General features: G+C 40.4%; 1 protein-coding gene across 9 annotated transcripts in view; it reads right to left on the bottom strand.

Annotated features, from left to right (window-relative positions):
* The window catches only part of DIP2C (disco interacting protein 2 homolog C), a 309,412-nt gene that overhangs the window by 19,226 nt on the left and 264,938 nt on the right, over positions 1–25,248 (bottom strand). For 7 of the 9 annotated variants that reach the window (XM_068174086.1, XM_068174067.1, XM_068174077.1 and 4 more), the window contains 4 exons: positions 18,543–18,711; positions 17,434–17,604; positions 10,609–10,638; positions 8,856–8,917 (listed from right to left, as the gene is read on the bottom strand). In XM_068174086.1, coding sequence (XP_068030187.1) covers positions 8,856–8,917; positions 10,609–10,638; positions 17,434–17,604; positions 18,543–18,711 — 432 coding nt within the window. The remainder of the gene's footprint in view (positions 1–8,855; positions 8,918–10,608; positions 10,639–17,433; positions 17,605–18,542; positions 18,712–25,248) is intronic. The other 2 variants (XM_068174093.1, XM_068174110.1) reach the window with 1 other exon arrangement.

Genomic DNA, 25,248 nt, shown 5'->3' with positions numbered 1-25,248 from the left:
CAAATGATGGAAATTATTTTAACATTGTTAATAAAATATTCACATTCTACATTCTCACAATGTAATCAAAGGTAGAGTTTCTGAAATCAAGTAATTTCTTCAACCTGTCCCCTTCTCTTTCTATAACCTCCAAATTTCCCACCCATTAGCTGGCTCACCCTGCATTTTTGGGAAAGAATCTGTACAAAGCTCTCCTTAACAACAACCAGGGACATTTCCTGTGCTTCTGGAACACCAACACTTGAAGGTATTTTCTCAGTTCAATGAAAACTGCAGATGAGCACTCAGAAAGAAAGGTCAGTGGTGCCATGAGCAGCAGTGTCTTGTACACCTGCAGGCACTGAAAAGGGACTGTCCTGTCACAGGAGACTCACTGGGAACCGTGGCTGAGCTTCTTCAGACTCTGCTTATGCAAGTTCATCTCCTGCTCACAGACACTTCCACTATATGCCATACTAAAAAAGACAGCTTAGGCTTGAAGCAACATATTAGGATCAATTGAAAGGAGCCATTTAAGAGGGTATTACATCTCTAACCAAATTAGTGTTGTATTCTTATATAAATAAAGAATGCTTTTACTATTCAGAGCCCTCCTTCCCAAGCCTAACCGTTCCTTCAGCCAAGGATTTCACTGACAGCAGGAGCCAAATGAGTGCCTGAGGCTGGCATGCTGGAGTGGGTCCCAAGGGTGACAGAGCCCATTTCCCAGGGGTAACTGCCAGCACAGCACCCTGTGCTGAATTATTTGTCACAAAAACATGAGAGTGTGTGGCATGGCAAAAGCCCTGTTCTCCTGCAAAGGCTGGCAAGAGAAGAGGGAATGCAAAGGGGGATGGAGAGCACGTAGGAAGCTCCAGCTCCCGTAGCACAGCACAGTCTGTGGCTAGAGCTGCAGAAGCTACAAAGCCTTGTTCCAAATCTTACATATATTCATTCTTTCCCATTCCAAAGCAGATGCCTTGTGAAATGCCCTCTAAGGCAGCAGTGTGGGAAAGCAGCACATTGTCCTCCACTGCTGAAACAGCAAAAGTACCCTATGCTGATCACTTGGCACTTTTAAAGAATCAATGTTTAGCACTCCATTAAGAGCATATACCAAAATGAAGGAAAGCAAATTGCTTCAGAATACGCTATCTATAAAAATCAAATACATACATACAATACATCTTACTTGCAGAAAAATTGGAAGAATCAAAATTCCATTTTATTAAGACCTTCCTGTAACTGTACAGCTAGACTCATGGCAAAGTCTGGGAGAGAGAAAGAAAGAAGTATGGATTTTAGGTAACAAAAAAAGGAAGATTTTTAAATAAATCTTCCTCAGAAATCTGAGCAGCCAGCTTGTTTTATCTTTTTCCAGCTTCTATGAGAAGCAGGATCGAAAGAAAAGGACCTGTTACCTGTAAAGAAACTCAGCATACTTGGAAATGGGAAATCCTTTTTTTAACAGAGTCAGAGACTCTTCAGGAATAAATATGTTGGCGTATTTTAATAAGTTGGAAATCTAATAAGCAGTGAAATCCCCAATCATTTTACTGAAATTTTATGATTTCAGGGAAATTGTAGTTACACTCAAAACTGCTTTGTAAAAACAAAAATGGAACCATTTTCCATCTAGTTCTCTTCCAGCATGAGGTTTTAGCTGAGCTGAAAACTACAGCTCAGCTAAAAACTCATACTGGAAGAATGACATGCAAACAGTAACACAACAACGGTACAACTGCAGTACACACACCTTCCTGGAAAGCTACAGCGTTTTGTCGTCCCTTTGTCTCTGTCTTACTTGGTACACAGGACAGTATTCTCTTTCCTCTAAGCCATCCAGGGAAATATAACTGAAATTTCTTGATTTGTAGTTAAACTATGCTAAACCACATCCTCTCTCAAAAACCATATTTGGAGCCAACTCTTCTTGTCCTGTTCCACTAAAATCATGATATGCTTTTCTCTTGAAGATGATTTTATCAAGGAAGAAATGGGCTTGCGTCAAGGGAGGAAATACTTCAGTGACAAGTAAACTTGCCTTAGAAAGCACAAAAATTACTTTGTAGGGCTCCCACCCCCCCTTAGTTCTTGGACATTTCTCCCTTTCTTCTGCCCTGCACAGAACTCGTGCTATGCCTGGAAACATGAGGCATCTTTAAAAGGTACATTTACAAATTTAGTTATAACTCTGCATCCTCATGGGTAAACAGTACAATTTCTTCAACAATATTTGCTCCTCTTCAGTTTCCCAGACCATCAGCTTTATTCCTAATCACTGACTATTCAGTGCAAGGAGATTAAACAAGTTGGTCTCCTGATGCAATCAGAACAGCAAGAGAGAGCCTTTTCTCCTCTCTAGACAGACTGGGAGTTCTCTGAGCCAGAATTGAAAGTGTTCACATGATGCTTATCAGCACAAATTAACTTTTCTTTCTGGGAGATTTGTTTCCCATAGATCAGAAACAAAGCCAAGGGGATTTTTGAGACAGCAGTATTTGCATGGCAGAAAGAAAGCACAATACTGCTAAAAGGCCAAGGCTGTATCTTCTTCTGAGGAAAAACATGAAGAAGAAGAAAGGTTTTGCCAGTATCATGACAAACAGCTTATACTCACAAATAAAATTCTGAAAGCTAATAGGCAAAATGCCTAAAAGCCAGGCGGTTCTACAAAGACTCCTCAAAACCAAACAGCATCATTTCTTTTTGTACTTAAATCTTTGAGGGACTCAGGTTTTATTTTAAAGACCTCAGGCCCTTCTCTCAGCTGAGTTACTTCTACTGACTCCATAGGGGTGCAAGTATTTTCACTTTCATGAAAAAACTGTTTCTGTGATAACAGAAAAAAAAAAAATCCAAACAGCTAAAGCAACAGCCAATTATAAAAAATTATGGGTGATGTGTGGAACTTGGAATTGGAGCCACCCATATGTGAATATCCCTGAAGCTCAGGGTGACAGGACTGGCACTGCTGCAGGTAGCACTTGACAATTCCATTGGCAAAATGAGCTTACTGTGTCCAAAGCACTCTGAGGACAATGACATGGGAGGTCTGTTTTGAACAGTTCACCAGGTACGTGGAACTTTACACCTCAAAACAACCCATGCCCTCTGCCTACAGAATCTCACTGCAAGGGAAATGCTGGCTGGGTGTCACAGAGCGTAGTGATGGATTTTAACCACCCCTTTGGCCCCCACACAGTGAACAGCTGAGGACTTTGATTTGCTCTAACCTGTGACTGGGCTCTGTATGCTGTAACCCATTGCAGGAGCTGGAAAAGCCCTGCTCCCCCCAGCACCAAGGGAGTACTCCTCAAAGCTTCTCTTTTGCTACCATTGGCCAATGGCTTTCAAATAGGCTTTATCAATTAAATTTGCACAAAAGGTAACTATTTCACTGTCACTTGCTATTAGCAAATCTCCTCCTGACACACCTCCCCCTGTGTGTTCTCCCTCCTGGGAATATAAAATGGATCCACTCCACACCGTGACTGTGCTACAGAGCACTGCTGGGGCTACAGCTCAGCTAAAAACTCAGCTGAGGACTTCTTTTGTGTGGTAACCCTTGAATAAAAGTATTTTTCAAGGTAGATGAAGAAGTGTTTGAGAATAAGTGAAAAAAGCTCCTGTGGCTTTACTGTTTGGTATTACCCCAAACAATGTATACATAACATGAAAGTTTCAGTAAAATGAAGAGAAGGATAAACAATCGACAGCCATAATAAAAGGCTATTTTTCTGCTCCTGCACGAAGTCTAAAATGCTGGAATATATTAAAATGAAGTCAAAGCCTTTACTGATTCCTTTTGACAGAGCTTGGATTTCAGACTGGGCTCAGTGTATAAGCAATCTATAAAAATAAAACCTAAGTAACTGTTTTCTCATTTCTTTGAAATGCTACAAGTGTTCCCTTCTTTTCTTGAGAAATGACATTCAGAATTTCTATTCTGAAAACACCTTTGTCAGGGAGACAATGTCTGAGCAAATCTGAAGGAAGTTCAGAGAACTCTGAATGCTCTTGGAATCCAAAACAAAAAGTAAGACTTGCTTATTATTGCTAGTACAACACACAAATAACCTCCTAAGAAATGGAGTCTGCTAATGACAGACTAAGTATACACAAGGTAATTTTTTTTAAGAGCTACATTAATTTGCATCACTCCCCGAAGATGTCAGTGGCCACATGGGAAAAGACACCTATTTTGTACAGCTCCACAGACTGCTTGTTTAATAAGGAGGGTAATAACTTGAACCCACATAGATCTTTGTACTTCTGGTCTGTTTGGCAATATCCCACACCTGGATCTAAGCTCCTCTTTGGTGCCAGCTGCCTCACCATGTCTGTCTATCCCAGCAGCTCACCATTACATGTAGCTCAAAAGGAGCTAAACCACAAAAGAGTTTAATAGATTAATTTTTCCATCTTTATTACCCTACAGACTTAACTAGATGAAACTGAATAATTTAAAAGATCATTTAATGCACCTATTATTTCACCAAAGGGTATACTGAAGTTTGAAGACGGCATAAGAAGGACATGATGGGAAAAGATGTGTGAAACTAGAGATGGCATCAAATAAAACAGAAAACAGTGTTTACCAGCACTGGCTGAAAGTCTTCGTTCTTGCCCAGTTTGATGCAAAAATGTCAATGAAGTTCAATAAACACTTTAAGTACAATTTGTAGTCAAAATAATGGGGAACCGTCTATGAAAATGCATGCAAAATGGTATCTAAATCTTCATCAACACATTTGTGACTTGGGTAGTGGCTCTCTCCCCCTGGGAGTCTAAGTCTCCACTACATCAAAGCTTGTAAGTTGTCACTATCTGCTACTGAACAAGAAGACTGGTGACGTTTTTATCTGCTTTTGGGGGTAGACAGATTGCAATGAATATGTTTCCTTTTACTTTTCTTATCCTTTTAAAAATAAACTTCAATATCGAAGTAGATCTTTCCTTGCCCCACTTAAGGCAGAACAGAGGTTTTCACTTTTTTTTTTTTTTATGGATAAGGTTTTGGTATAGAAAAGAATATTAGGATGCAAGGGCATGTTTATCTTTACAGGATTTGCATGAAATTTCAACTTTAGGAGAAGATCAATGATCTCCCTCAGCTGTCACCAGATGGATCCTTCAGCTCACTATTTAAAATTTCTGAGGAAATCCTCTATAAAATATTTAGAATATGAAAGGTACAGATACCCAGGAAAAGAAATTCCTACGTTAAAAATTTGAGAAACAATTCAAAGCAATTCAAAATATGTCAATATTTTAAATGTAATTTTATTTCTAATTCATAACTGTTAGTTTCAAATTCAAAGTAATATCAAAATATGTATTATTAGATTAAGACAGTAACATTTCGAAAACAGCTTTGAATGAGTCTAAAAAGTATGGTTTAGGATGTTTACAAATACATTGAAACATTTGAGAATCCAGCCTGACCTGCTGCAGAACACTTGAAAATATTTTTGCCCTGTTGATGGGAAAGAAAGATTTATTTTGGTTACTCTCAGCTTGATGAAATGGCTTGTTTTGCCAATAAATAGTTTTTCTGCCAAAAACTAAGCTGCTGTTAAGGATGAAGAAGCTGTGAAATTTTTATTTTAATATCAGAAATGTGTTTTTTGCTGGACATTTTATAAACACGAGTATGTATTGTTTTAGAACATTCCAGATACAAGGGATGTTTGGGCTTCAAATTTACATCTTTACTGGTACCAAATGATGCAAAACTGTAAAAGCCACCATCTTTCAAGTATATGGTATTTTGGCATGATGAGAAAAGGCTCTCTCTCTCACTCTCTCCCTTTTTTACCTTCCAAGCACTTCTCAGCTTTTAGCATATTTAGGCACCTTGTGCTTAACCACCTGAAAAGCTTTCTGAGGAGTGCATGACCGCTCACAAATATGATGGAACAGTCTAACAACCAGGTCTTCAGAAGCAGGACAAGAGCATGTATATATTTATTCCATTTATTTTCCTTTTTTTGTGGGGGAAGGGGAATAAAATGGCTTTCCCAGAGGCAGAGAAATGCAGCAATGAGCTGAGCGGGTGCTCCCGCCCGGAGCTCTGCTGCCCGTCCCTCCCTGGGGATGCCCTGGGCACGTGGCCATGGCCTGAGCTGCACAGGGAGGCAGCAGCCAGGAGCCTCTGTGCTGTGCTGGGAACCATTAATCCACCTGCTCTGTCCTTTGGACCTGAGTTAACCTCTGTGTTGTCTGCAAATTGCACTGCTCTGCACTGCAGGGGCACATCACCCACCTGGGAGATAACCCAGGAGTCTTCTGGTTTTTATTAAAAGCCTCTGTGGGACTTGCCTGTCTTTGCTCACTCTTTTCTCAGGCCATGCTAAGGACATCCTGATTTGCAGAAAATCAGTAAAATGTCAAGTACAACGATACTGATATCCTGTCACCAACAGCAAGCCAGAGCTGTATATTCTTGCTTTTTGGGTTACTCAGATTCCAAAAATAGGTGTCTAATGCCATTTGAGACAGCTCACTGTGCCTGGGACACTTCTTAGAACTTACAAACACAATGTGACTCCATGTGAGTTGCTACTTGAGAAGCTGGAGCACCTAGAACTGCACTAGATGCTCACAGCCAGGCAGTCAAACCTTCCAGTGTCAGAACTGATGCCAGTCACTGACCAAGTGCTTGCATCCTTTGATACAAGTTTCCTGAACCTCCAGGGGAGCCCACTACTGTGGCCAGAGTCCCAGCAGCTAAACCTAAGCTGTTGGCTCAAAACCATGCAGGGACACACACAAAAAGGTGTTTGAAAACCTCCACCCTGACCTAAGAAGCAAACCCTCCAAATCCAGGGGGAGCTGCGAGGAAAGAAACATCTAGTTAGGTCGAACAACCAGCCCTAGATCTCTACACAGATTGTACCTAGCACAGGTATTTTGACCAAAATGCCTACAAGAAAATGACATTTTCATAAGCTGTAAAGTGTGCAAGCATGTAATTACCAGATGAGCTTGAAATAGTTGTATTGAAACTGATTATTAAATTTTATGGATGTGAACAGGATTTGAATAATCTCAAAGAGATGAACTACAGCTGTTTTTTGAAGCAACTAGAGAGTGTTATCATGCCAAGAAAAAATAGTCAGTCTGTTTCAGACCCTGAAAAATATCTTCTAAAGTACAAATTATGAAAAACCTTTTCTCACATTAAGTGTACAGTGTAAAATGTTCATATTGTTGGGGGACTGGCTGGCCTGCCAAGACTCTGCGGGTTCCTACTCTATGGTCTTACAGATATTTACAGGGATCTTTCAGATACTGCTAAGTAATAGGGACATTCAGTTCCACTAAAATGGTTAGAAACAGCAAGTGTGAGAAGACTATGTCAAATAGAGTTGTTTACTCCCTCAATTTATGACCCGCTAATCTAATTCCAAATTCCACAGGACTGGGTAAATGAGGCACAACTTTAAACCATCAAATTAAAATCTGCATTACCACACTATGAGAACCAGCTTTAAAGACCATCTTTCATGTTCTGTAGAACTACTCACTAATATAAATTAACACACTGCAAAGCCTGATCTTGATAATGATGCCTACTTCTCAATGACATGCTAGGGCAGGGAAATAGTATACCCATGGTTTATACAACTTTCATGAACAGTAAATCTTAATTCCTTTCTCTAAACATATTTTTTTCATTATTTGTAATTTTTACTGACTGTGAATGTTACATTCTCTTTCTATAGAAAAGGTCTTTTTTCTTTTCTGGGCTGAGTACGACCATGGACTCTGTCTCTACACTACTGCACTTGCTGGGCCAGGAACACCAAATTTCTGTGGCTGGGTAATGCAGAGAGTAGTGTCCCAAGGGACAGATCAAACCTAAGTGTTACTATTGGAATCATTGTGTGCAAAAAGAATAAAGAAATCATGAGTCAATATCTTGCAGCTCCTTTCTTCTACCTGCCAAACTCCATGTGCAACAAGAAAATACCTACATGTCTATCTGACCTAACTACCCAGTGGGTAATTTGGGCCTGCAGTGCCCTGAGGTTTGTACTCTGCAAGCTGAACTGGTCACTTTGATAGAGCCAAAGTTGGAGGGCAAATTCTCTGTTAAGCTTTTAAGAAGGATGAAAGAAAAACAACAAAGAAAGTCCCTATTTGGATAATGATTTTTTAAGGGAACCAGGGCTGTTAATTAAATGTTCACCTTTTCCACAGTTCATAGAAAACTTCTTGGTTTGTTACAGTTCTGTAAAGAGACTCATGACAAGTGAGTATTTCATGACTCATGAAATATATGTGCATGGGTATTTTTTAAGACAACACCTAAGATCTCAAGCTTGCCTCCAACCACTAAATGATAAATTTTATGTCTCACTCCTTGTACACATATCTAGCACTCAAGTTGGAACTGAAAAATACCCACAATTACAGAATGTGGTTGCTCACAGTGGCTGAAGCAAATAATCCATCCCCTCACAGTCCTGCAGCATTAGGAACTGCAGCAAACCCCACCATGATCTCCTGGCAGGCAAAGAGCTGCCAAGCCAGGAGAAACACCTCTGTGAAGATAAAAGGCCCAGCAGGACTCCAGTTTGTGGGGACTGGCTAGGCTGCACCACCTGAACACAAGTGTCCTGAAATCCTGATGGCAATAAAGGCAAGGCATCTTGTTACTCATTGCTGCAGTGATGTTAGATGCCTCAGTTTTATCCATGGTAAAATTAATTAACCATTATAATGTGTGTCTGCTGGGTGGTAGGAGTCAACACGAATTATTTATTATTGCAATGGTTTCCAGGGTCCGTGGGGTGTGCTGTAAGCAGTTTTCTTGCTAGAAACTGTTAATTGTATGTATTAAAGAAAAAGAAAAAGGTGGTTCCGACCTGTCATGCCTCAGTGCCCTCATATCAACATACACTGTGGTGGGATCTGGTCCAGATGTTCCCTGTAAACAACAACATCAGCTAATCAGAACATGAGGGCTGGGAGGAGAAAAGAGTTTTACCCCCAGATAACCAAACATTTATTTCAGTGCTAATTATGCTAATCAAATGACAAGTTATATTTAAGGTATTCATCAATCAAAGCTCAGCTTTACAGAATCAGAACAAGCACTGGAAAAATACCTACCATCAGGTACTTGTCACCTTGGAGTTCAGAAAAACATCAAGCAGTCAGACTACTTAACCAACACATGTCAACAGAGGTTTTATTTGCTACAAAAGGCCAAGTAATCAGCACATGGATACAAACAAAAAATGTTAAACACGTTTTGCCATATAAAGGAAGGCGGAAACTGCTGAGGAGACACAGTTTAATGGCAGAAGCACATGGTCAGGAATGTGAAGCACGGTTTACTGAGAGTCTTCCATACATGCAACAGAGAATATACTTGAAGCTAAAGATAGTAAAGGTAGCACGCATGACATGAACCAATCTGGACTGAAGGCCTGTTAAGCAATTATTCTGATCCTTTTCATTCTTCCACTGCATAATTTAAACCCTATGTCACAATATTTAGTTACTTGAAAAGAGGCAGACTAATTTTAGTTTCCTTTCATGCAGAGATGATGCAGTCTTTAGGCCTTTCCACCCACAGATTTTCTGCAGTTTTGCAGCCTGCTATGATCTGCCCTTATCCAAAACTTCAAACTCATCACCACTGAACATCATGTGAATTCTCAATGCTCCAGGCTAGGGCTCTCTTCTCTGCTGCAGACCTCATGCTACGGCTAAGCACAAAGCTCGAAGAAAAGCACAACTTCATTCCGGAAAACTGGCACGTTGGAAATTTTCTTTTCAGCAGAGGAATTCTCCTAAACCTGGTAAACTCCAGATGCACAAACTCCTTTAGCAGTTATTTAGATGTCTGCTTCTTAAACCAGCAGGCAACATGAACTCCTAGTGATTTCTGTCCCATTTGGGATGCATTGTAGAGTATAATTCTTCACATTAGGAATGTCTAGGGCTAAATTTTACATTTCTGCAATGCTGGCTGATTGTTCCACAGTTTTTTGAGCACTAAAAATTGCAACCCAGACCCACAAATAGCCAATTTTTGTATCTACGGAGAAAAAGTGTTACCACTACCAATTGATACTTACTGGAGAGGTACTGATCATATCCCACCACCAGAGGAGAACAGCAGTAATAGAGCTGCACATGCATGTTAGCCTCTTTAGCTTGTTATACACAATACAAGGTACAATATCCTCTCTAGCTATTAACGACACGATTTTCAGTCTACTGCTAAACTCAGCAGTGTAACAGACTAGTGCTGAGTGGAGAACTTATTTGAAATATACAAAATGTTGAAAAGAAAGAAACAAAACCAAGGAAAAATTGGTTATCTTTAAAAATAAAACTAAAGCTGATTTGATTTGTAAAATAATGGAAACAGTCAAGTTTGAAAATCAAAGACAATCACTATGGCATTTATTATTTTCAGCATGAATGAAATAATTACAATGGACATCTAATACTTGATGAAACCTGCATCCAGATAAAACTATACTGGACTTATTTATAATTTTATAGAAGGATCTGAAAATCCCCAAATCTCCAGACTCAATTTCTAGTCTGTCCCACTGTTGGAAGCTGATAGGTGGGTATTGAGGGAACATGAAAATCCCCTACCTGCTCGGCCAGCTTCCCCAGCCTGTGAGGCTATAGCAGCAGGAATAGCAGGGATGAGGGAGAGAAGGAAAGAAGGTAACACAAGACAAAAATAATAATAATAATAAATGGGAATGAAGGGTGGGAGAAACAAAAGAGGAGAATGCAAAAAGCAGGGAGTAAAATAAAAAGAAAAACAATGTCAAATACAGGAATTTTACAAATTAACCATTATACCATTAAAGGTTAAAAAAAGTAAAAAATGAGGTGTCAACATTTTAGTAGAGCAACAGAAGAGACAGCTGTAGACTGCTAACCTTGGACAAACAGATTTAAATGGTTTTAGGACACTACAGACAATGTTGTTAGTGGAAAACACGTGTCTAGCATACTGATTTTTTTGTTATTGGTTTTTCTTTTGGTTTTTGAAGTCATTAAACATTATGGCCCTCCTATTTTAATGCACTTTATTCCATTGAGAATTCCAGCTCTGCCATTTTACTATTAACAGAAGTTTGCAAGTGATGTCCTCTGGAAATCAAAAGTAAACTCTCTTCTTGGAAAAAAAAAATATTTAGTATACAACAGAGAAAGAAACTTACACCTTTTTGCACACAGATTAACCTGATCCTAAAGTGAAATAAAATCAAGGCTTGGTGCATAATCTAACTACTGGAACTTCATAAATAAATGGAGTAACTTCAGAGCCCAAGAAGTCTTCATTCCTATTTGTTATGGTAAACAGTGTAATATGTATAAAGAACAGTAAAATTTAAAGTTGATAAAAACCCATCAGCTCTCCACCATGACTGATAACTCAGCAAAGAGATAAAAAATCCTCAGTGGTGACTAGTTCTAAGGCACTACTATCACGTGGAGTGTCTAACACCAGATGGCTGCTGTGGGATTTGCCCTACGACTTGTGAAAACAAGCAGCTCTGAAAGCCCTGGCATCCCACATTCCTCTCACCAGACTTCTGAATGCCAGCAGAGTTAAAGACTGCAGGAAGCTGCCACAGCAGCACCTGAAGACAGGTCTATTTTGGATGCAAAGGAAGATGAAACATTTAACAAAAATAGGATGGATCTGCTTATTGCATTGATGCCCCAAAATGGTATTACTACTAATCCAGGCTGAACACTGCAGTGTAACTGCAAGAAAGCAGGAGAATTACTGAAATCCAGCAGTTATATAATTCACTGCCTGTGACTATACTGCAGGTGCAGAAAGGACTTTGAGAGTATCAGAGTCTCATATGGCTTTTAACTATGGAACGGCTTGAGAAACAGCAGCTGAATTATCAGCAACGTCCTTCTGTGGCCAGTTGCAGCTGAAATACTCTGAAAAGTATTTCAAAGGAAGCAGAGTCTGAGCCAAGACCAGAATGACTGACTCAATTTGTCCGTGTACATTTATTTTGAGAGACAGAGATAGAGAGCATCTGTTATGCTGGTAACAGGGGAAAAAACAGCACAACTTCTGGAGTATCTGATATTTACTTAGGATATGCCTGGTAGTGTTCAATAAAACAAAATGGGACATACAGAATTTTCTGTCTGAAAATGGGTATATCGTAAGTCACATCTCTTGGACTAAATAAATCTCTGCCCATGCACAAGCTGCCACCGGTGAACCATCCGTGCTCCGAGCAAATCTCAGCAACATGCCAGGCTTTTATTCTCTGGGAAAACACTGCAGGTCAAAACTGCTTGAAGTACCACCCCAAAAAGTCAGCTGTAAGGCTGACCACATGCCAGGACTCAGTGCACACCTAATTTCCACTCAAGTTAAAGGCCAAGCTGCATGCTCTCCCCTACTTCCCTCTCCAGAGTTAAAAACCAGGAACTAGGCTATCAGAAATCCTGAGATTTTAAAAATAACTGGTTTTTTGGGTTTTATTTAACTGCCTAAGGATGTGGCCTCAGTGTTTACTCCAAGTCTGCTTCTGTTCCAGCAATGCTCAGAAAAGGAATTTTTGGTGGGCACTTGGCAATGTCACCTACGCAAGCACAGCAGCTGGAGCTGTGAAAAGAACTTCATGGCATGACTCACAGCAAAGGTGGGAAAACAGAATCTGAGGGAGCTCACCCTGAGCTGTAGTACACTGCTAAGTGTGAATCATACCCCTGACACAGTGCATGGTCTCCTGTGGCACTCTTTGCAGACCTACCCTTTATTACTTTTAATATGGAAGATCCTCAGAGAGTGTGATCTATCACTAAGTAAAAAGAAATATTAACTTTATGCTGAGTAACAAAGATTCCTTTGCTAGACAGTGAGGAAAGGGTCCATTTCATGTAACTTCAGCCATTAAAGAAGAAAGTGTGCAGTATAAGGTAGGAAGAATCTCCTGATGGTGATGGATCCCATTCCCAGATGGGTGCCTGAGATGTCTCTTGAAGCATTTCTGTGATTCCACTGACTGTTGATAGATGTGGGATAACTCACTTAAACTTGCAGTCTCAGAGGAGACAGAAAAGAAGCAAGAAGAATCCTGCTCTCCCTTAGCTTGGACAGATTTGTTAGTACATTTTCAGGGTTAACTAAGGAAAATTAACAACTTCTAGAAGTTTTCCCTCAACTGAAATTGAGTAGCAGGTTGAATAAAATGAAAATATTTATTCCAAGTGCTTAAATGGAAATCAGCTAAAATCCTAGAGAACCATCTGTGCTGTTGTAAGAAACCAGCTACTTTTCATATCTATTTTTCTCTCTCTCTCTCTCTCGAATGCTAAGATGCTAGTTAATGAGAATTAAAATATGCTAGATTCAATCTTTTCATCTCACTAATCCCTGGGCCATTATCTGTGACTATACAGCCATAAAAGGTCAGATATTAATAACATTTAAGTGCCTAAAGATGGAGAGAATTATTTATTTTCAAAAGCACATCTCTAGAAATCTAGTCTGCAATGACTACATCAAAGGAAACATACTAAATTTGCTCTCAGTTTGAAAGGAAATGAATACAAATGACAATTCATTAGTCTGTCAGTGATCACAACCCGGAAATTAAAATAATTTGGTAGACTAAGATTCTTTTGTACCAAAGAGATTATCACAATGATTTCTTTTTCAAGGTAATCTTTAATAAAATGTTAAATTCTGCTATACACACACAGGCACACAGAATCACACACACACAGATACACCCACATGTACATATACAACTTCCTCCTCTTCTTTTTGGAGAGGTGAACTGTAAAAGCTTTCTGGAAGAATCAGGATACCTTTCCCTTTAAACATTTGAGTCTTGGATTTGTCCACAGAATTAGAAATCAAGAAGGTATCAAAGATAATATCCAAGTTGTATTAGAGTTAGCCCACAAAGAAACCTGGATAAGAGTCAGTAGCTGAATCCTGAGATATGTTTAATAAGGTGATTAGTAGAGACATATTTTAGAAACACTGCAGACCAGGCTGCATCACCATTATCCCTGTGGAAGATGGTGTTCCAGGAACCATGTGCTGATCTCATAGATGACATAACTTGGAAGAAAAAAAGCAAAGGCAGATGCTATTGACTCAGATATCTTGAGAAGTAGTTTTATGCAGTGTGAAAAATCCAGAAATCATAACCCATTTCTGGCACATAATGGAGACAATACTAATTGCAGGAATACTGCAGATGAGGGATTAAAATTTAATTTGTTTCTCAGCTGAGGAAACAGAATAGCCCACAAGCTATTCTGGAATACCACTAGCCATAAAGTTCCAGACAGTTTGGAAAGAGCATTCAATCTAATTCAGTACCCAGTCCCTGGCAATGTCTACTGCCAGATGCTTCAAAACACGTACGTCTCTATCTTTGTAGTCTCCACCAAAACGACATTTTTTGTGGTGATACTTGCAAGTAAAACCTTTAGTAATTCTTCAAACACCTTTAAAACTTGCCAAACAAGCCTCAGCTCAAATGCTTCAAAAACAATTCTGCTTGGGAGCAGAATTGCTCTGTTGCTACATATAGCCTGTCCTGAAGTGGCTTTTCTCCATTCCAGCCACACCACTCTCCAGACAGTGTTTGGCTTTTAGTTTGTCCTATGGACTGAGATGCCACATCTTAGTAGAACTCAACAAAGCCTGATATTAAGCTATAGAATCACCCAGGCTGTTTAACCATCTCACTCAAGGCTCTCATTCTGTGCTGTTCCTAAATCCACAGGCACTATCATTAACAATATTCCTTCAGAGGTTTAGCCACTTTTACAGTTTGATTCAACGACTCTTTCAAGAATTTCTGTAAAGAATCTTCAGCTAAGGAGTTAGCACAATCAAAAGGCAGATATACATAGTCAAGCCATAATCCAGCCTAACTTCTTTCTCTGAGTGTAGCCAGCTTTCCTGCATGTTTGCAGTGGGTTGACCCAGTCAGCAGCTCAGGACTTATCCAACTCCCTCTGGGACAGGGAAAGCATAGGAAGAGCAAAAGTGAGAAAATGCACAGGTCAAGATGAAGACAGTTTAATGAGAGAAGGAAAGAGAAAAACCCAAATGATGCAAAAGCAATCATTCATCACCCCCTTTGAGCAGAATGATGCCCAGCCAGTCTCTGAGCAATGGCTGCTCTGGAAGACCAACCACCCTTTAATGCTGAGCATGACATTACATGGTATGGGATATCCCAGGTCAGCTGGGGCAGCTTTCTTGGCTGTCCCCCTTCCCAGCTTCTTTCTCCTCCAGCCTGATTGCTGGAGGACAGTGGTGTGATGGTGCAGGGGACACGGAGAGAAATGGGGACAGCCCTGATGCTGTGCAGGACTGGTCAACATGAGCCCAGCCACTGGTGTGCTCCCAACACTGTTCAGTCACAAATCAAAAACACAGCTTCACACAGGCTGCTATGGAAAACATTAAATTCCAGGCAGAACAAGCACAATGTTACTTCCAACAGGCCACACTTTGATATTGCACCTGACTTACTGCTCCTTAGTGTTATCCCCTGATTTTATTATTTGTCCTGAATTAAGGACTTGTAAGTGAAGCAACCACCATGAACCATCCAGACATTGGTGCATGTCTAAAATGGAGATTTTCATTAGTGGCAAGCAAATTTCTGCAGCTAAAAATTTGCCCTTGTAATCTAAAGCATCCTTCATGTCTGGTCTCTCCAAGGACCAGAAGCCATACGAGTTGAGCTGTCTTTCAGAAGCAGCTCCACCATAGCTGCTGGGAGAGCTGACAGGCCCCATCCTGATCTGTTTCCAATGAAGGTATGTCATCTCTTCCCTGATTCCCCTCCTTTCTAAAACTTTTTTATTCCTGGAGAATATTTATGGTAGCAATTACAGAATGGCAAACCAAACAACTCCACCTCTGGGCAGCAGAATGACTTTTAACCCTGCTCAGCTTTGCCTTGTCATATGCTTGACAGTAATAACTAAAGACACCCTGGGGATGTAGGGATCCTCTGCTGCAGTCAGAGAGAAAGCAAGCAGTACTGTGGCACACCTCCTTGTATTCATATCCTGGTAACATTGCAAAGAGCAAGAGGCTAAAGCAGGCACAGACATACTGCTCTGTGCTGAACCCATAACCTCAATTTGTCAGTTTTTTGGATTAAAAAATATTTACAATCACAATCAGAAAAGGAATAGCAGATCCTTATTTGCAGTGTCACGGAGAAGATTTTTCTGAATTCCACACTGAAGCAGGTATCCATGTGACCCTCATGAGAAATCCTTCACATAAACCAGGGGCAGCTGCCAGGTTTGAAATGCAGGATGGACCACACAGAGTACAGGCAAGTCCTACTGAGGACACAGTGACTTTGAAGAGGTTAGAGACATGGCACATGACCAAATGGATATGGAACTTCCCAGCCACAGCAGCTGCTGATGCAGAAGATTATTCTTTTAGTATTTAAAAGGTTATTAAATTAGAAAACGTATTACATCTGAGTAGAACACCTATGGTATTATTACAGCAATAATATGTGCAACTCTGAAACCAGATTTGGAAGGACAGAAAGAGATCAAGAGTCACAAAAATGAGACAGAGATCAGGAAAGCATGTATTAAGATTCTTTACCTATTTGTCAAAATTAAGATGTGTATTAGATGCATGACAGAAATGAGATTCATATTCTAGAATAAAAAATGTCTGGATTTAATGCCAGATGATTTTAAACTGGAAATAAGGTGAAATTAATTAAAAATTGAACATTCTAAAAAAAGGCAAGTTAACTTTCATCACATGAAGTCCTCAAAGATAAAATACCATACTCTAGCTCAACCTAATTTGCTTGGTGCAGTTATCACTGGTTGAAAAACTAGATGCTATTCAGAAATTCAGACCAGATAGCTACAGTGTTCCATCAGTCAATAAAATCACAACTCAGTAAAGATTCCTGGAGAATGTACATTGCATCCTGTATAATCCTTGGAACTTTTCTTCTGATTAGAGGATCAAAACAGAAGAGATATAGCAAAATAATTTTCCTTGTGTGCAGAAAATATCTACCTAGTTGAACAGGTAATGGTTGGAAGTATTTTACGAACAGAAGGAATCCATTTTGTAACACATTGAAGTAAACACCTGGAAACTGTCGTTTACATGACATGATTACATACTGGCTCTGGAGTACAGAGTACACATTCTGTCACTGTCAGGTGCTTTTCTAATTACTGTATTCATGGGCAGAATAAATGCTATGATTGCAACATGAGAGGGATGAATTGTTGACAAAGTAACAGAAATCTACTACCTGTATATGCAAGAACATTAAGTACTACATGCATTTTCTTAGTATGTCTATAGCCAAACAGCCAAAGGAAATACAATGAAGGCTTCTTACTGAAAATCATTTCCTTAAAACAACTTTGAGCTTAAGGAGTGAAAAATCTTACCTGCAAACATATTGCCAGGTTTACTCTACAGCCAAGTGATGTGCTGACAGCCCGTGGATGGAGACCCAGGTCTTTAAATAACTTTGAAAATGACTGAGTAAGAGCTATCCGAGGTCGTTCTTCAGCCACTACTACACATGTCCGTACACGTGAGAGGTCCAGTCCCCTTGCCTAAAAAGAAGTCAAAATGTAACAAAGGCCACAAATGGGCAGTTTTAATGCAAAACAGAAGTTCTTACGTGTATTATACAGGTAATATGATTCAAGAGGAACAGCAGAACAGAGGCTAAGGTATCAGTACAGTTTCCATTTTTCCTGGAGGCCAGATGGCCTGATGACACTCTAATAGCTGAAGAAGCACATACTTGCTTGTCATCTCAACATTAGCACATAGGAAATGATGGGCATGCTAATTCTGAAGGGAGGGAATGCTATTTCCCCAAATTAATTCAGACGACAGTGAATAACAGAAAACAGGAAGCAATGTCTAGACTTGGAAAAACTGATTAGGAAATTATTAAGAGAGGATGGTAAATGCTGGAGACATCATAAATATAAGCATCTCAAGATTCAATTTATTTCAGTAGCACATGGGAAATTCCAGATGATTTCAGATATTTAACTGGCTACCTGGCTTTTAATTCTTGGGGGGAAAGGAAGACATACCCTCCTCTCCATACAACAAGGACCATCTAGTTAAAACAACACAGTACTTTTAAGCATATGATTATTTAACTATAGAGGTCAAAACCAAACTAATACTTCATATAACCAGGGTATTCATAAAACACACTATACAATGTAATACTCCTTGAGCCTCTTGGACAGTTACATCTCTGTTTTCCAGCACTTGCCTATCAACACAGGCTGCAACACACATCAGAAAGCTTAGGTAAACAAAAGCCTTTCCTTGATGTTTAATAGCCCTGTGGTCTGAAGAATGACTGGTATTGATACACAGCCTTTGGAAAGGAGTAACGTGGGTTCTGTGGAAGCTGACTGTGCCCTTTGATGATTTTTTTTCTCCCAGCAGACACTCAGCTGAGTGTTCAAGGCTCCCAAGCCCCCCGTGCAGGCGGCAGGGCGTGCGGGAGAGCAGAACCACTCACCTTCAGCGACTCTGTTTGCGAACCGAGTCCCTTAGTACAGAGCTCCATGACTGAATAGGAACAAAAAGTGTCTCTCACTTTGTACTGACTCACGGCAAGAAGCCACAGGGCAGGGTTGGTCTCCAGCTCTGAGGGAGGAATCAGAATAGACTGGTGTCCTGAATAAACGCTGCAAGACACAAGATTCATTAACACACACTAAACACCCGTGTCCACAGACGAGCCATGGCGTAGGTGAATGTACAGTTTATCACAGCACTGGTTGGATCATGTAAAGCCTTCACAGCTCCAGAAGTTTAACATAATGTTTAACCCTGGTTTTTGGCTGCTCTTCCAGAGTCTATGATGAATCATGAGGACTGCAGGCAGAATGTGCTCCTAAACTACTAATTCACTCAAAATTCCAGTGGAGTTTGCTGTTAGGACTGTACCAAAAAGAGCAAAATAGCTCAGTTATTAATGGTGTGAATAAGCAGTATAATAATATTAAGAAAAATTAAGTGTTGCTGACAAATACTTTGGATTGAGTAATTAGCATTTTAAGAGACCTTGACTAAAAGAGTACTTTATTACTTAATATGGAAGCAACCTGCCTCCTGCTAAAGCAAGCAAGAGGTCTGAAATAATTTTCAAGGGAGTAAATTTGGTCCTAATTTAACATCCCTTGTAGTTTTAAATTTCTTCTGTGAAAGTTTTATGAACTTTTGAGACTCAAATATGCTACATCTCTTGAATACTGGATACCCACTGAGCATAATTATTGCAAAAATACACTTATCAGGGTCCCTGAGGGAAAAATTATGTCAGAGCTAATTTCTCTGGTACCTAAGAATCTCCCCAAGGGAAAGATATTCCCAATTTGATCATTTTATTTCCCATGGGCTCTATGTTGTTCACTCATCTCACACAGGCAGATTTACCATCAATTTTACAGTCCCCTCTCATCCCAATTTGTGATCTGGAGATATTTCAAATCAGAATGGTGACAGCGTAAAGCCTCCAAATCATAGAAGTTCTGAGAAAGGACCATAAAAGCCCCCAAGATTTATGATGCATAAAAGAATCTCATTTGTGACTTGAAAACTTGAAATGCCAGCTTGGTAAAGTCAAGTCAATGTTTTCAAATCCAAGTGTCTGAGGTAGGACATGAAATCCAACTTTATTTTCAGGAATATGAGCATCTCTGTCACACTGGACATCAGGCACCTTTGCAATTCTTGCAGATGGGCTGCACACACACACACACACACACACACACACACACGTTCCCTCCCCACTTTCCCCGAACCCAGATGAGAGTGCTTTCAAAAGCTGTGCCATGTAGAATGAGGTCTGTGTGACCTGGATGTCCTTACTTGGCACGATAAAGGCAAAAGAGGTGAACAAGTCCAGCCACAACAGCAGTTAATAATCCAAATTGTTTAGGTCTCCACTGAAGTATGAGCCTGAGGATGTCATGGAATATGTATGAACTACAGTTCAAGCAATTTCATTTATCACAGAGGTGAAATTTTATCTTTGACTGCTTGTCCCCATTTATGCCACACTGGGTGATTGATGAGCAGTGGCTTGCTGTGGAGCGATGTGTTCTGGGATGGGCTGACACGGTGGCCACGCACGGGGCGGGCAAATGAACCATTACCCTTTCATGGAATCAGAATAAAGTATCACTGAACCTTGAGCATGTGCTGCATAAACATGTGAAAAGAGATCTTGGCAGCATTAACCACACCTGAAAGGGGAATGCCCTGAGCTCGAGTGAAAGATCAAACCAGCCAGGGAGTAGTACCGATTTTTACTATAAATATTACCTCACTCTTTTATTCTTAGCAAAGTCTATTAAGTTTTTCAGAGAAGTAAGACCAAAAGCCTGCTTAGAACTCCACAAACAATCAAGGTGTGCAATCTGTCTGGCAAATACATAACTCTTACAAACAGGAAGCAGTAACCACTCAAGTAAAAATCTGGGATTCACCTTCAAACCCTTCCCCCTGACCCTGAACTTCTCTAATTGATGCAACCAGTTGCTTATTTGCACAATAATAAACATGATGCCAGGGTGTCAAATGTGGGAGAACTATTACTCAGAACCACATTAAGATCCCTTAGGTATCACTCATTCAACTAGGCAGACATACCAAAATCAAAACCAAATCAAAAGAACAAAATTTATCCCTGTACTGAAAAGTGTTTGCACAAACACCATAGTAATATTGGAGAAGAAAGCTGTGTTGCTTTGGTAGGAAAACAGGAAATTGATTCCAAGTGTATTTTACCAGGAAACCATTCAAAATAGCAGAATTTACACTAAAGACAAATGTTTTCCCCTCAGCAACACTAATGTGTGAGGGTGAACTGTCTACCTGTCTTGATCAACTTATGGACAAGAAAGTGGTTTTCATAAAATTCACTCAGAATGACTGGGTTGGAAGAGACCTTAAAGATCTTCGAGTCCAACCCATGCCCTAACACCTCAACTAAACCATGGCACTGAGTGCCACATCCAGTCTTTTTTAAAACACATCCAGGGGTGGAGGCTCCACCACCTCCCTGGGCAGGCAATTCCAGAACTTTATCACTCTTTCAGTAAAAAACTTTTTCCTAATATCCAACCTATATGTCCCTTGGTGCAGCTTCAGTTTTGCTCCCACCAACAGTCCTGCAGCAAAGCATGAGGATCTGGATGCAAAATAACCCATCTTCTTCAGACTGAGGGAAACAAATACACTTGTGATCAGGCTTAGACTAAAAAAATTGCTCCAATTACACTGAAAGAAATTAAGATGTTGCTAGTAAGTTTTCTGAGTTTTTTAATGCCTCCAAAATACTGTGGAGTTCAGGATCAAACTGTACAGCAGAAGGAAATATCTAGCAGGAAGAAAACTATCTGTGGTGGAGAGCCTCACACGTGCTGCTCTTGACTGCAATACACAAACTTACAGCCAGCTGATACCATGCCTGCAAACTTCACACACAGCACAGGCTTTGCCTACTGAGCTGTGGTTTAGTAATCCATGCACATCCTCTGATTTGCAAGAGCAGTTGGTGGAGCTACAAGAAGAACTACAAAAGCATAATTGTGGGGTGAATGTGCCAGTTCCACAGATGAAGTGGTTTATGCAGCACCTGGTCACCGTGACGTCGACCATCATTTGGCTCAGCTCCCTGAATCAATCTCTGAAACATTACACAGAATTTGTGTATCAGTCCAAGCCACAAAATGCTACATATCCCTGAAAATCCACAGATTTATATTCCCCTGAGAAGCTGTCTATCACCCATGTTTTGGTAGAGAAAAAGCTAAGGAAAAAATACTCTTGTACAGCTGGTTGAAACATTTCATACCATTCTAGTGGTTTCAAACCATTGTGAGATGTTAGAGGGTGCTTGCTTAGCATGAATGCCAAACACCACAAAGAGGACCACGTGCTTGAACAAACTGCAGTTGTGCAAGGCTGCATTGGAGGTGCTGGATGAAGCTTGATATGGTTCCAAACCTACAGAAAGTTCTGCCAATGCTGCCTCCATGTAATTCTAGGAATGGCAGAGAAGTTTGGTAGGTTCATCCAGGTACGGAATTCCAGATTTGGTAGATTTAATCCTGAAACAGAGGCACTGAACAAGGTGAGGTAGTTCCATCTCACCTTGAAACAATGATAGTTAAGATGGTTAAGATGTCAGCTTGGCTATTCTCATACAGGAGCCAACAAAATAATGGTGAACGCTGGCAGCAGAGGGATGGATGGGACATTAGGAAAAACTTAAGAGTTTACATAAAAACACTTGAACTTAAATTCCCCTTTCTGAGATTGCAACAATATGTGATACAATGGACTAGGTGTAAGATTTTACTTACATAAATACTGGGAAGGAACTGTATCAAGATTGTCACAAAAGTATCCACCTCCTGATGCATGTCTTAACAACAGGAGCAGATACAGTGCAGAGCATCCCTGGATCACCTTGTCACAGTGACTTTTGGGATGCAGATGCAGAGTGAAATGCAGGGGTGGCTGAGATGCAAGATCACCTTTTAGAAATGCTGTCTTCCTTTAGGGGACTGCAGAGCAACCCAGGGGGAAAAAATAGTATTCATGTGGTGGACAAAGCTTTGGATTTTGGCAGTAAGTGAAGAGCCCTGTCTGCCTGCACTAAGCAAGGGCTGCTCAAGGACAGGAACACTCCAGGTAAAGCACCAGGATGTATTTTGGTATGACGGCACCATCTGATCACAGTACTGGCTGCGCTGTTCCGGCAGCAGACAGAGATTCCTGGAAGGACCTCTTGGCACTCAACTGCTCCACTGAGTTTGGGCTTTAGCCCATATTGTGCTGAGGCAGATCAGCAGTAAAAGCTGAGGTTCTGTTATAGTTCCAAACATTTCAGCAGGTCAATAAATGCTGACAATGGCAAGTGCAATTTGCAATTGCATTCTGGCAGTTACTGACCCATCATTGCCCTTACTCCTGTGTCCTTGTTGGGTGACATGAGCTGCTTCCCCACTTCAGCGGAGGAGGCAGGTGGGTACTGCTGAATCCTGTAAGTGTTTGCATTTGGTTTCTGCATTTCTACAGATGATATTTGGCACTTGGTGATGAGGGACAGGTATGGGAACTGGGTGTCTGGTAGAACAAAAGTCTTCACAATCACCTGGACCAGAGCTTGTAGGAAGGACAGTACAAGCTATAAAGGACAGTGTTAGGGAATATATCTCTCTTAGGCTTCAAGAGACTTGGGCCAAAATTAAATCTTCAGTTCTGGAGCTCCAACAGATCTCAGGCATATAGTGCTTTAAGAGCATGGTAAGCAGATAACCCATCAGTACCAGAGACAGCAAAAAGCCATTGCTCAGCCTTGAGAATCATTCTGATTCCTTATCATCTCTCCTGACTCACTTATACCCCATGTATGGGCATGCCTCCAGAGGTGATGGGGTAGGTCTGCCAACTCATCTCAGAACTCATGTATCAAGGTGACTCAGGGCGTTCAGCTGCCCTTGAACTTTCCAGGCTTGAGGCAGGTTTAACAGTACTGATGTAATGTGGAGGGAAAGCAAATTGCCTCTTCCACAAATTGCCACTGGCTACAGACTCTCCAGGAAACTGGCACACAGCAGTGTGTGGGCAGACTGCACACCTTCACACTCCTCCTGTGCCAGTTATGCACTTTGCAAAATAGATGACAGATGTTTATGTTCATATCCTTCACTTCCCATGTCAGAGTTATCCAGTTCTAATGTGGCATTTAGGCTTCTTTATGCAGTCTTGCCTTTAATTTGCTGCACATAGGCCGGAAATTGGAAATGCTTATGCCTGCCAGTTATCTTTATGTTAGCCTAAAAAACCTAACGATAATCAGTGATTCCTAACACAATACACTTTCCTAAAATGCAGTTCTCTTGTCGGTGTTGCAATCCCTTGCTTACTTCTTGCACAGTTCCACCTGTCTGGTTACTAAGAAACCTTGCAGTCTTTTTGCAGCAGAAGCCACCTGGCAGCACCACTGTGGATTTTGGCTTCATGCTGGAGCAGGAGCAGGATAGGAGAAAGTACCTTCCATGGAGAGCCTTCCCTGGACCATTTCATAGCAGTCATGTTATTTATTGCATGGCTGCTGCAGACCAGAAAATTCAGTTCCTCTGGTCCAGTCTGAGTCTCACTGACTTACACTTGACAGGCTCAGTTTCTGAGAATATATATAAAGTTTATTAAAAATTATTAATGTACTTAATTTTAATTTGAACAAGGACAATTCTGTCTTCCAGCAGAAAAAGTAGAACTGCAATTTGAGTTGGCTTAGCTGGGCTAAAGTAGAGGGAAAATTCTTATTCTATTGCATTACTTATCAAATATCAATTAAGTGAATCCTCACGAATGAACTGCAGAATGCTGTATTCTGCTCCACAGTGAGAAGCATTAAGACAGGGACATCTTAATTTCAGGAAGCATTTCTGAACAATGGGATTTAGAGTTCATTTTTTTTTTACATTTGAGGATTTTTTTTTCCTTTTAAAGAATGTAATACATTTTAAAATGTAATGCAATACAAGTCAGAATACTAGGATCACCTTCTCAGAATGGATAAATGAGATTATTAAAGAGAAAACTGCAAAGATAATGTATTCTTTTATTGAATCATGAGTAAGAACTCGTTAAAATTAGGAAGTTAGGGGTTTGTGAACTCACATGGGGCTGATGTCTGCTGCCACACCCAGGACTTGCTGTTCAATGACAAAGGTTCCAAGGAAACCCTGCTGGAGCATGCAGCCAGTTTAGAGGGACCAGTTCTTTTTAATGTATTGCTCTGCTTTGCAAGGTTTCTTTTCTTTATTATTTTATAACCTTTAGGCCATAAAATAATAAATTTTAAAAAAATAAAAAACTTTGCAAAACTATGCAATATATTCCAAACTTACCAAAGGGCTGGCTCCATGCTCCAGCAGCTTTCCTAAGTAGCTTTGACCTCACAGAATGGGGCATTCTGGGGCACCACAGTGGAGCAGGCCAGCACAACATCTAAGCACCTACAACGGGGATAAAAGGTTAGTTTTTCTTTCAATTCCATAGTCAATGCCTCCTTTGGTCTAGTTAATAAAGGAATTTAAATGTACTTTTAACTGCACCCAGCACAGGAGATTGCTCTTGCTTCCTGCTGGGCTCCAAAAACAAAGAGTTCCTATTTAACTCTCAAAAGCCCCTAACTTATA

Source organism: Anomalospiza imberbis, chromosome 1 (genome assembly GCF_031753505.1).
Source record: "Anomalospiza imberbis isolate Cuckoo-Finch-1a 21T00152 chromosome 1, ASM3175350v1, whole genome shotgun sequence".
Classification (NCBI taxonomy): domain Eukaryota; kingdom Metazoa; phylum Chordata; class Aves; order Passeriformes; family Viduidae; genus Anomalospiza; species Anomalospiza imberbis.
Note: the sequence above shows the minus strand (reverse complement) of the source record. Positions and strands in the feature narration are given on the sequence as shown.